The 12,852-nt window shown below is 43.9% G+C and overlaps 2 protein-coding genes across 2 annotated transcripts in view; both read right to left on the bottom strand.

The window, feature by feature from the left end:
* The window catches only part of htt (huntingtin), a 102,986-nt gene that overhangs the window by 38,297 nt on the left and 51,837 nt on the right, over window positions 1-12,852 (bottom strand). The gene's annotated exons all lie outside the window — the stretch shown is intronic.
* The window catches only part of rgs12b (regulator of G protein signaling 12b), a 46,998-nt gene that overhangs the window by 26,928 nt on the left and 7,218 nt on the right, over window positions 1-12,852 (bottom strand). The window contains exon 4 of the mRNA XM_078291596.1: window positions 12,663-12,782. Coding sequence (XP_078147722.1) covers window positions 12,663-12,782 — 120 coding nt within the window. The remainder of the gene's footprint in view (window positions 1-12,662; window positions 12,783-12,852) is intronic.

Genomic DNA, 12,852 nt, shown 5'->3' with positions numbered 1-12,852 from the left:
CCTGACACACACACACACACACACACACGCACGCTCACACACCTAATGTCTTCTTCAGGAATCAACTATGGCAGGAAATTCATACACACAGTTGGCTTGGATGGAGCCATGCCTCAGCACATCGGTTCCACTCATACATACACACACACTGGTCACTCTTACAATTTGTCTTAACTAAACAAGTCTAAAACTAAATCTTAAGAAATAAATAAACACCTGCACACATATATCTCACCGGTAATGTACTACTATTTCTCAATATATTCTATACCATGCTCAAATCTCTGTCCCTCTCTCTCACTTTCTCTCACACACACACACACTCCCTCACACACAGAGCTGACAGACCACTGACTAGGAAGTTCCATTCTCCCACAGACTCACACGGCTCCGTTTCCATAGTGACACGCCCCCATCAGGAAGCAGTTAGCGAGAAGGGGTGGGGACAAAGGTCGATCGGCCAATCACATTACAGCACTGCCCTTACCTCTCCTCCTTCCCTCCTTCTACTCGCCCCTTTCAAAATCATATTTTATTTGTTTTCCATTTCAAAACTGTGTCCATTATGGAGCAGGTTTTAGCTATGAACACATTCAACTGTGCCAAACGCATTCCAGTGATTAAAGAAGAGAATTTTCTTTGTTGCTTCACGTTTTATGAGCTGAGGGAGGTGAGGAAAGGAGGAGAAAAAGTTGAGAGGAGGAGAGGAGGAAGAGAGGTTAATCTTTAATGGCATTGGCTTAATGCATCTGCCTCATAAGACTAGAATTAATGAAATGTCATCAGGTTTGCTAAAAGGTCAGTTGAAGCAAACAAAGGCACTTCACAGGACAGGGCTGGGTACTGCAATACACACACACACACACACACACACACACAAAGGCTGCAATTGAATTTGTACATATGGCTTTCAGTCTAAACTTAGCTTACCCTAATTTCCTGTTTTAGCAAAAAAGAAAACTTTCTCACACCTCCACTCTCTCTCTTTAATGCTTCTGTCTGGCTGTGATGACTCAATCATAAACTGGTAGGTGGAGGCAAATACATAAATGACTCTGTGTGTGTGTGTGTGTGTGTGTGTGTGTGTGTGTGTGTGTGTGTGTGCGTGTGTGTGTATGTGTGCGTGTGTGTGTGTGATTCATATCATGCAGTCATTCATAGATATTTTCTTTTTCTATACCATTTATTGACAAAATCTGGGTGGCCAGTGACCACATACTGTACATCCCATCTTGACAAACTAAAAAAGTATTGATAATATTGTGTTACCACAGAGAAAACTGTATTTTGTGTGTGTGTGTTTGAGAGAGAGAAATGTTCCATAAAGAGAGCCTTTTGTTCCAGGCATTTCTATTATTCTCTTCCTTACAATGTCAAAACCACAGCAAAGTGGTTATGAATGTTTCCACCTCTGTCTTCACTCTCTCACTGGGCTTATATGACAACCAGGCTTATTACTCAGTCCTGAAGCGGACCTGGCAAAAGACTGTGGCGAGTGTAAATGTTTTCAGAACAGCATATAAAAGAGTCCCGTTATTAAAAAGTTGCCTTTTGTCTGTGCTTTTTTAAGAACTCTTTCCTTTTAGGATGTGGCGACACCCAAAAGATTCAAAAACATGCAACAGCTTAGCCTCACCCTCTATAGACCTGAGAAAAACAGAAAACATGTGGGACGGATGCTTAATTCTTTAAACTTTCATGTTTGCTTGGTTAGTGTAATTATACCAAACATACCTCAAATGCTTGTAAAACCATTTCAAAACAGTCTAGGCTTTTCCTAGGTGTGACCTCAATTCCCAAACAGCTCATCAGTTATTCACATGTCTTTGACAGGCTTGCAGGGGAAAGTACTTTATGTACCTGTGCTAAAGCCCGGTCCATGATCTATCTATCAACAGGGGGGAAGACAGCAGAGCCGGGCCACCACACAGGACAAATGGGATATTTCAAACTGAATGTCGCCTGAACTCACACCCGGAGGAGAAAAAGAAGAGAGGTAGGTGGGGGGGGGGTGCATAGGAGAAAAATGAGAAGAGAAGAGAAGAGAATTCTCATGTGTCATCCCTCTCTCCAGCCTAATTCCTGTGGTCTAGACAAGCAGCTCAGTTTCCCCTGTGTGTGTGTGTGTGTGTGTGTGTGTCTGTGTGTTCAACATAAAAGGAGATATTTTCTTTGGCAGGTATCTAATGACAGTACAACTACAGGGCTATACACATGCATGCACACATAAATATATACACACACACACACACACACACACATCCATCATGTCATCAACACTGTTTCTTAGCTTTGCCTAGCCTATATATCAGCGTAAGATAAAAGAGCGCTGAACCCTCAGCTCAGTTCAGCAGGATGTTCAGACTTGGGGGGAATGGGGTGATGCTCCAAGATATTTGAAAGCTGCACCACATCATTTTAGGAAGGATAATTGAAAGCTCAAAATGCCAAAAGTTTATGATAGAGCTTCAGTACTGAATAAGATTTATGCTTTTGGAATAAAACTGGAGCCCTGGAACGCTGTTTGAAGCACAAAGAATACAAAGAAGCACATTGCGGAATTACTATTTGTTGCCTTTGCTTTGAATGTTATCTTTTAGCTATGTGATGAGATTTGGAATCAGTTTTAAGCTTTTGTGAATGATTATTACTTATTACATTTAAAAAGTTCATAGCTTTCAGAGAGCAGATAGATGGAATGATAAGCGAGATCTTGAATGAGAGGCTGTGGGAGAGACAAAGGCAGGAGGAAAGAAGAGACGGTTTTGCTTTACTTTTAACTAGGAAAGAAGTAACATATGGAGTCAGAGAGAATGAAGACTTTGCATTAGTTCACTTTGAATTTAAAAAATGACAGATGCATTTCTACTGCAGGGAAGAGTTTACCCACCCTCTCTCTCGCTCTCTCTTCCACCCTTCCTCCCTCTCTTGCTCACACACACACACACACACACACACACACAGACACATCCAACTTAACTCAACAGTGCCCTCTGCTGTCAGCATCAAGGTGAGGAGTACAGAAGAGCACAGACAAGTCAACCTATCTGGTTTTTCTTAAATCCTTTCCTTTTAACCCAGTCAGCGTCATTAACTCTACCACTGATCAAAAAGTACAGTGAATCAGGGCTAATCAGTTAGTTGATTAGCCTCCTCATTGATCAATAATGGGCATGAGCACTAATGACCTCATGCTAGCAGGCTTCTCATCTCTGCTCAGCAGGGAAATAGATAGACCACCAGTTGAGGGCAGACCTCACTGGGACCAGCACACACGCACACACACACACACACACACACACACACACAGTAGCTTTGGTTTGTATTAAAAGGGATCGAATAACATTTGCAAATCCTTTCATTCTTTTCGTTTAATCTTCATCAAGTGCCAAATGACTGGAGTTTACCACACAGTGCCACAGAATGGCAGGGAAGTATCTGAGAGTCAATTTAATGCACAGTTCTGCGACTGACCAATTATCTGACACTATCTGAATAGTCCTGACTGTTGTCCTCCTGAGGTGTTTCATATACAGGAGCAGTGTTGATCCTGTCTCATCATCTGATCTTCTTTCCCCAACACACTCTGCTCCCAGGGGATATCACGAGGACCACACACACACACAAGCATGCACACACACACACGCACACACACACGTACACGTACACGCACGCACACAGATGAAGAAATGTGTGTGCGGGATGTAATCTTGGGGGGTCTGACTGTGTTAGATCCCTTTTTTGGGATATGAATGTGTGTTGGGGTGTGTGTGTGTGTGTGTGTGTGCCTGTCCTAGGTCAGAATGCTGGTGGGGTGTTCTTTGGTCTCATTTCTCACTGCTGTGTTTAGTGAAACAATGTCCTGTGCTGCGTTCCACCAGAGTGTCAAAACCCCTGTGTTGAAAGCGTGGCGCACACACACACACACACACACACACACCCACACACACACACACACATACACATACTCAACTACTGACCTGGTAGACATACATATAGCATGGATGGATACCAAGACCTCATAGCCCATACTGCTATATACTAGCACGGTATATACTTAATGATGGATTTATATACAGTATATGTAAAATAGAGTAAAGTTTTATTTTTACAATGTAACCCATGATTAGACATAACTAATATGATATGGTCATACGGCTGATACTTGCATAGCCCTGCATTCAAAACTGATGTTCCACATAATCACATCGGAGACTCGACAATTCACGTGAACTCAATCCAGACGTCTTCAAAGAGACGCTTTTAGAGAAAAACACATCACAGACTCGTCCCTCTCTTGGTGTGCTGCAGTTTTTCTATAATGCAGCTGATCTCATGGGCAGAACCAGAAGACAGCCAAAGCATCAACAGGTTTCCCTTCGACTCAACAGCGACTAAAAGAGCCTGACGATTGGCCTGCACAGATCACATGATCCATTATTCCAGAAATAGGCCTTGCAACTAAAGTTTCAGTGCATTCAACTTGTCATAACAGAAATAAAAATGTAATGGATGACTTGCATGGATTGACAGACCCTCTGAACAACTGTCCCATGAACCTCAATCAAAAGAGCAGAGGGCTGTAACACTAACCGGTAGCTTTAGCCAGATTGATTACGCCTCATATTACTCGTAAAAGCCTCACAGTCTGCAGCAAATGCTTGATAAGGCTTCACAACGCTGACAAGAAAATCCATTTGTATTGGAACTAATAGCATGTGCTCCAGCAGTATTGGTCTAATACAATTAGTCACGATCGTATAACGCAGCCTGCATGCAGTATGTGACAGAGGCAAGGGAGTGATCAGCGGAGATCTGGTTGACCACAGCATTCCACTACATGACCACACAGGCATCGCGTATAGAAAGAGAGCGCACGCACGCACACACACACACCCACACAGAAACGCACACACACAGCGAGCTCGTTACTCACTCCTTCAGTGGCGGTTTCAGAATCCACGCTCAAAGTTTGCTGCTCCATGAAGGAAGAGACAAGTAATCCTCAGCACAGCATGTGAAAGCTCCCCTCAGGACACATTGTCATCAGCCGCTGAATGTGTGTGTGTGCGTGTCGTGGAAAGAGAAAGCGTGAAAGCTTGATGGCTTTGAAGGGTCCAAACTGCTACAGAGCGTCGCTGTCGCTAGATTCCCCTTGCCTCTCGCTCTCTACCTCCCTTATCCCCCCTCCTCTTCCCTCTCTATCTTCTCCCTTTGCCCTGCCTCTCTGCTCTCCCCCTCCTCTTTCTCTGTTTTTCCACCCACCCTTGTATAATTTCTATTCCACCCACACTGCTGTGGTCTGAGAAACACACACACACACACACACACACACAGACAAATGCAGAGGCACGGCTACAGAGGGGAGACCCCTGCCATTAAGGAACACACACGCACCCACACACACACATAAAATCAATGCTGAGTGAATGTGTTACCCTCAGTGCTGTTCTGTCATCTACTTAGTATGCCCCACACATCCGTTTGGAGAGTAAACTGGAATCCTTGATGGAGGGGGAAGAGGGGCAAAAGAGGCAAAAGATGAAGAAATGGATGGACTGAGCGGTGGCAGCATTTAGCGTTGATCTTCCCCAGAGGATTGAGAGACAGAGCGAGAGAGTAATAGTGAGAGAGAAACAGAAATAAAGAGAAAGAGAGAGAAGGAGGGAGGCAGACAGAGTGAGAAAGAGAGAGACAGAGAGACAGACATGCATGAAAAGAAACAGACAGGGTCAGAGAGAGGGAGAGACAGTGAGACAATCCAGTAGATAGCTAGGTATGAGATCTGTGGTGACGGTAAAGCAGTATACAGAAGACTTTAGCCGAGCTAAGAAGTGTCTGCATTCTTCAACATGCCTCGACACAAAGTGACGCGCACACACACACACGCACACACACACACACACACACAAACACCCCAAGTTCTCTGCTTGGCCCAGGGGAGAGGACGCTGGGTGAAGCACCACCTCACTCACGTTGAGCACCGATAAATGACTCAGCAAGGATTTCGCAGATGGCAACGTACAGGAGGCAGCCAAATTCAACACAAACAAACACAATATTTTCACAATACGATATTGTGGCACAGTAACAGCTTTGGAAACTGTTTTGAACTGATGTCAGAAAGATATTTAGGTCCCGATTTCACAAAACCATGGAAGTAGCAGCTATGGACAACTACAGACATCAGGGAAAGGCAGGGAAACACCCAGGACAAGTGACTGCAGACATTATCTCAGCTTTAATACTGATAATATACTTAGACAGGTTTTCAACACATGCATATACATACATACAGGTAGAATATTTACATTTTTATCAGGTTCATGAATGGCCACCAAAACTGGCTGTTCTCAGGACCTGTACACAGCACCTCAGTTTTCAATTACCTAACTTCTCAAGAACTAATTTTGCTTACAGAAGCAACACTTTGTGCGGATTAAGAAAAAAGTAAAGTCCTTAGGTTCATAGGTTCTCATTGGAAACAGGACCAAGATCTGTATAAAACAACTGAGATATTAGCACTGAGAATGAGAACCTCCGGTGAGAAGAAAGTAAACTCTTGAGCTGTATACACAAAGTCCAAGGTACACTAAATCAAATAAGGAGGGAAGAGGCTTAAAGCTTTGAATCTAAAATGCCTTTATTGTCATGGCTTAACACCAACGGCTTTCGACCCTAAAGACTCATCAGGGCAAGAATGTTAATTTTGCTTGTTTTAAATTAGTGACATTGAGAGCTATTTGGGGTGACAGCCAGGGCAGATATTGCTGGATGACTCCTCCTGAACTTCCACAGACGTGCGTGCATCTTGAAAAACTGAAAATGTTCTATCCAAATAAAATATTGCTTTAAGGTGAGTTGAGCTCAAAGAGCTGTGGAAAATTTCAGGCACATGTCTTTCTGAGATCAGTGCAGTGATTTGTGTTTGTGTGTGTGATCAGTTCAGAGTTCCCACCATTCCCCATGGACCAGGAGAAAGAGACTCTGTATTTGCCTCAATGGAGGAGAAGAGAACATTAGGACTTTAAATCAATTAGCATTCGGAAAAGTCATGCACACACACAAACAAAGATACACGCACACACACAGGCTCACATCTATATTGTTATATTGATAATATAGCTGATATACAGGCAAGTTAGTTTATAATTGGCAGGCTTTAGCATGCGAAAATAATGAAAGTCTTGAAAATCCAAAGTGTCAGGAATGTTTTGGCCAGCAGCAAAATCGACAGAATATCTGCAGTCAAAGGGAAACTGCACCTGGTCGGTTGTAGAGCCAAACGCTTTCATGGAAGATTTATATTGTACATGTCTAGGTTCCCTGGATCTTATTTCTCTTAACTTCTCTCTTACATATCTTCTCTCTTTATTTGTGAGTGCTTCTATGCTGTGCAGAGAGTGCTTTATTGTTTACTTCGAGACCTAGATTTAAAATCTATAAGATCTGTATGCAGTGTAGCCCCTGGGTTATCATGTGCAAAACAGTTTTAGCTTCTGAGTGAATATTGAAACCATTCTGTCTTTAGTTGGAATCAGCCTTGATTCTGCAAAAGATCATGTTGAAGCTCACCACTGCGTGACAGTCAGAGTCTGAAAACACCATTAAAACATCATCTGTCCGCTGCTCATTTTGTGGTCTGAAGGCAAGGGATTGTTCCTTGGCGATTGTTTCTCCCTCATGTAGCTTAAGTTTCTGATTAACACTGCATAACTGAATGAACGAGTACATTCACTATGTTTTCAGTAACTGATTTTAACGGTTGGAGGAAGACAAATAATAAAGATGAGAACTTCACTTGACAAACTGTCGACTGGCCAGGGTCACTTTGTAGTCTAAGTAGTTTATTCACACAAGAATAGAAAGTTTGCCCGGTAGGAATGTGTGGGGTGGGGAGACGAGGAAAGTTCAAAGAGGAGACACATTTGCTTCTCAATTGGTATGAATCACCTCGTGATGCATATCATTGTTGTCATGTGAAAACCTAACCGAACTCCAATTTGGTGAATTTTATGTTTTAACTTCACTTTATTATAAGGTCCTTTGTTGGTTGAGAAAATCCAATGAGCCTTGGATTTTTGAAACTCTTTCAAAGCCCAATTGGATAAACTAAAAAATGCATGATGGTCAAGCTAAAAAGAAAGCCGTTTTTATTAGTTTCACCCGACAGCGACGATATGTATGTGATATAATTATTGAAAACACTCTTAGCACTCTGAACACAATAAATGATTGATGAAAACTTCTTCCCTGCATAGTGGCCTTCACAATTCCCTCCTTGCCGTTGGTATTTACCCTTCCGGGCCCACTAGAGCATCGTTTGTCTGTGTGTGTGTGTGTGTGTGTGTGTGCGTCAGCGTCCTTTCACATGGCCAATTCAGCCTTTTGCATGAGAGGCAGGTCTTTCCCATCCTGTTGACTGTGTCCTCTTGTTCTCAAATAGCTTTCAATAGTTTTAAACCTCATTATTTTAAAACAAAGTTACTGCATAATGTTTAACGTCCCTTGTGAGCATGCATGCATGGACTGGTAATTGATATGATTAAATTCTAACAAGTTCTCCAGACAACATAAATCCAACCCGAGAATTTGTCTGGCAAACACACACACACACACACACAACTGGAGCAGCAGATATACAGTGTACAGTCTGACTTCCTTCCTCTTAGTGCTGTCATAAGACATTGTGTGTGTGTGCGTGCGTGTGTCTGCGATTGTGTGTCATGGTCAAGCTCTACAAATCAGACCCATCACAAGACAAGCGGCAAGCCTCAAGCTCTGCAATACATACACACCCATACACACACACACACACACACAAACACACTTGACCTAAAGCATGATGTCTTAAAGCTGGTGGAGTGAAGCAGCTAAAATGGCATCTGAGAAGAGAGCAGCTAACAAGATGGCTGAGAGAACAGTGTGCATCTTTGACTGTATCTGTTAATGTGTGTGTTTTGTGTGTGTGCCTCAGTCTGTGTGTGTGTGTGTGTGTGTGTGTGTGTGTGTGTGTGTGTGTGTGTGTGTGCTGATTGCAAGAGATAATTATACTATACTTATGTGTCCATGTGCATTATTGACTCAGGGCTGCAATTAGTTTCTGTGTGTATGTGCATGCATGTTCGTATGTGTGTGTGTGTGTGTGTGTGTGTGTGTGTCTATGTATATGTGTATATGCATGTTTTTGTGTGTTGAGGCCTCACTAACGAGTGGAATGTCAGCTCATTGCTCATCAGAGCTCATTAGAAGTGCAGAGTAACACTTCCACCCATCCCACAACCCCCCCCCCCACATCACCATCTCTCTCTCTCCTCCTCGCCATCCCCACCCCCAACCCTCCACCCCCCACACACAAAGCCCTCTCTGTTTGTGGACATTACCGCATGTGCAGCAAGAGAAAGAGGCCTAACGACCGGAAGAAAAAGGTAGAATAGAGGGGGGAGGGGGAGGAGGGGGTCAGAGGCGAAAAAAGAAGGGAGCTCCCTGCCATGGGATGGTCTGGCAGCGGGACAGAGCAACGTCCACCCGATATAAATGTATAGATTGTGTGTGTTTGTTTTTACTTACCGCGGTCCCTCTGTCCCAAATGCCCCAAATGCATCAAGCCAGCCGGTAAAAACTCCGCAATAAGGCTGCGTTCACACAGCGTTTTTTCCCCAACCGCCAGCGCCCTTTTCTCATTAAAAGTAATGGGAAGCGGCCGCAAGGCGCACAAAAGGCGGCCGCTCCCGAAAAGCGCTGCAGCGCCGTTTTTTTTGTCAGTGCGGAGCGCTTTCAAAAGTTGAGAAACTTTCAACTTTTCAGAAAAGCGCCGGGTGACGTGAACTGCTTTTTCCAGCCAACCAATTGCGATCACAGAGATGCTGGCCGTTTCCCATAGCAACAACAAATATGGAGAAAGTGAAAGTGCCGGTGGAGAAATTGGACATTGTAATAAGTGAATTTCCATTACCGCAACAGCGATCTTAAAGGCAGTATGGATTATACTGGACATGTATTGGAAATATCTGGTAAGCCTTTGCTTGTTGCACAACACTGTTCTGTCTGATAGAAGTGCTAACCAGCTGGTTAGTGAGCTAGCAGCTGCTCAGCTAACGTCAGGTGACGTTGCCGTGATCCGCTTTTTATTTCTCCTCACAAAAAGCGCTCCAGGCAGCGCTTTTTCCACATCAAAAAACGCTATGTGCCGGAGGGGCACCAAAACAGCCTAATGATCATCATGCACGAATGCGACCACGTGAAATTTTAACTCGCACACTCTCAAAAAATGGTCGCATATTGGTCGCAGTCTGGAGCCCTGGCAGAGGGTACCAGGCCTTTATTGGAAGCAGGCTTATATTAGAGACAGGCCTTTATTTCTAATTCCCTCTCTTTGATAAGTATATTTGCTCATATTTTAGTACGAAGCCTACTTGTTTTCTGATCTGCTTCTGTTGGGGTACGTTAGGTAGACATTTTTTTGTTACTGCAATGCATTACGATAATTACGGTAATCGACGACGGCATGCTCCAGAGACTTCCGCCGGCCGAGCCATCTTGTGGCACTTGTACGTTACTACAAACTACAGTTACAAACAGGCACCAGGAGTTTACCGGTATCCACCGTTGTTTGCATGTAAGCTGAAGCTAACTGAAGCTAACTGAACCTGGGCGCCGATGTGTTCCCGGTGATCCGGCCGAGATTTCGGCGGGGGTCCCGACGCCGATGCGTCACCGGGCGTCCGGGGCTTGGATCGGGAGGATCAATGCGGGCCGTGGGCGTGGTGGAGAGAGGAGACGGACACGGTCCAGCCATATACTAGGTTTTGACCTAAGGTGGTTCTCAATACCAAGTACGCCAAGTTCGGACTTGCGTACTTGGAAGTTCGGACTTGGCAAGTTCGACTCGGGGGTACAAACTCCCGAGGACGGGAGGACGCAGTACCGTCGTTCTGCAATTGGAACAGCACGTCCTTGATGACGTCACCATCTCAGCTCGTCTTGGCAATACGTGTCTACTCCGGTTATCTTCACTGTAATGTATATTTACAATAAAACGAAATATGATATAAAGTAGTACTAGTACTAGTCTTGTTTCCATTGTTTTTTTCCCCCGGCCTGTATTTGTTCGTGTCGACCACGCCCCCAGCCATTATCGGAGACCCGGCTTTTAATTGACTACAGGCCACTATTAGAGGATTTACGGTAACGATGTTATTAATATAAAGTAATTATCATTGAATGAACAATCAGCCTGGGGATGTTTTGTTCAGTGGTAAATGTGGTGTGACAGTAGGACAGCTAATTTTGAGCTCCAGACAATCTTCTAGGAATTCATTTTTCCTTTTGAGGAAAGCAATTCATTGTGAAGAATTTTTTGTCCAACTAAAAACTACATATAGCAGCATTAACTATTATTCCAAAATTGCCAGTTTCCCATGTCCAAATCACTCTGAAACACTCCAAATCAATCAGTCCAAATACAGTAGGTTACATAATACAATACAACTTTATTTCTGGATTCCAGCCTCATTCCATTCCACAAACACACCCCATCATCACTACTGAAGCGACAGTGTGGAATCTGCTTATCTGCTCCCTGTGTGCCCCGGTAGCCACTAAACGGCGGAAACATTTAGCTTTCCTCTGATCTCTATCACAGCACAGAGGACAGAGGAGACAAACACAACTGCTATACATTGTCCTTAAAGACAGCAGGACCCTGCCTCGGTCTCTCCGACCTTCACACACACACATTCACAGAATAATAAACAGTATGTGTCTCAGAATCACAGTAGCATCTCACTGTAATACATTAGCCAGTAGTCAGTTTGACAATCAACTCTTTTTTTTTCTCTTAAGATAGAAAAATGTTGGGGGGAAAAAACAATGCAGAACATGGAATGTGATGTATTTCTCTTTTTTTCTAATCCCAACATAATTGAGATGATTATATCCTTGTGCAAGCCGTTCCTTCAGTTACATTGATAAACAAAGTCCATTTACAGTAGTAACCATGACAGCAATCCCCATCCAGTATCTTTCTGTTGAACTAAATAGGCATATTGTTAGGCGAAACCCATGTCTCTCAAATGACTGGTTGCCAGGTCATTCCTTGCAGCTAAGAGAACAAAAGTTGAATTTTCCAATCAAGTCACGCAAAAATGCAGCAATACTGCATGCACTCAGCAGAAAATGTGGAACTTCTATGACTAGATGTATGGATACATACTGTATATGCAATAGTAACCTCAGTCAACCTTAATGTCAAGCAATCAAAGCTGTGTGGCAACCTTAACCCAAACCTATAACCCTATAACCCTAGTAGCCCATAACTCACAGATATGACAAATGAAATATTCACTCTGCTGTTATGGCGCTCTGTATAGGCAGGCTCTGTCCACATGACTGTGTGTATGTTACCAAGGTGATGTGAGAGAAGGGCTCGGCGCTTCACGTGTCATGTGAGGATGTATGATGTGCAGTGAGCAGCTATTATTACAGATGGATGGTGCACGTGTGGCTCAAATGTGACAATAACACTGTGGTCAGACTACGCCGAGCATCCCAATAACTTTCAAGGCTAGTCGCCAGGTTGTTGTGTTCCTATATGTGTGTGTGTGTGTGTGTGTATGCGTGTATGATTGCATGTGTGCATGTATGCGTGCATACGATCCTACCTCCAGGTCGTCCAGGGAGCGGGCCAGGCTGAGGCGTTTGGAGCGTCCAAAGGAGCGTCGGGCTGAGGAGCGTTGTGGGAGAGGAGGGAAGCCCATGGTCAGACCGCGGAACCGACCGCCCTGAGGGGAGAGAGACGCATTATGTTCACATGCTATATAAACCAACACCTCATCTTATACAGTACATACA

The sequence above is a fragment of the Centroberyx gerrardi genome, chromosome 3, assembly GCF_048128805.1.
Source record: "Centroberyx gerrardi isolate f3 chromosome 3, fCenGer3.hap1.cur.20231027, whole genome shotgun sequence".
Taxonomy (NCBI): Eukaryota; Metazoa; Chordata; class Actinopteri; order Beryciformes; family Berycidae; genus Centroberyx; species Centroberyx gerrardi.
This window is presented reverse-complemented; position numbering and strand designations above follow the sequence as displayed.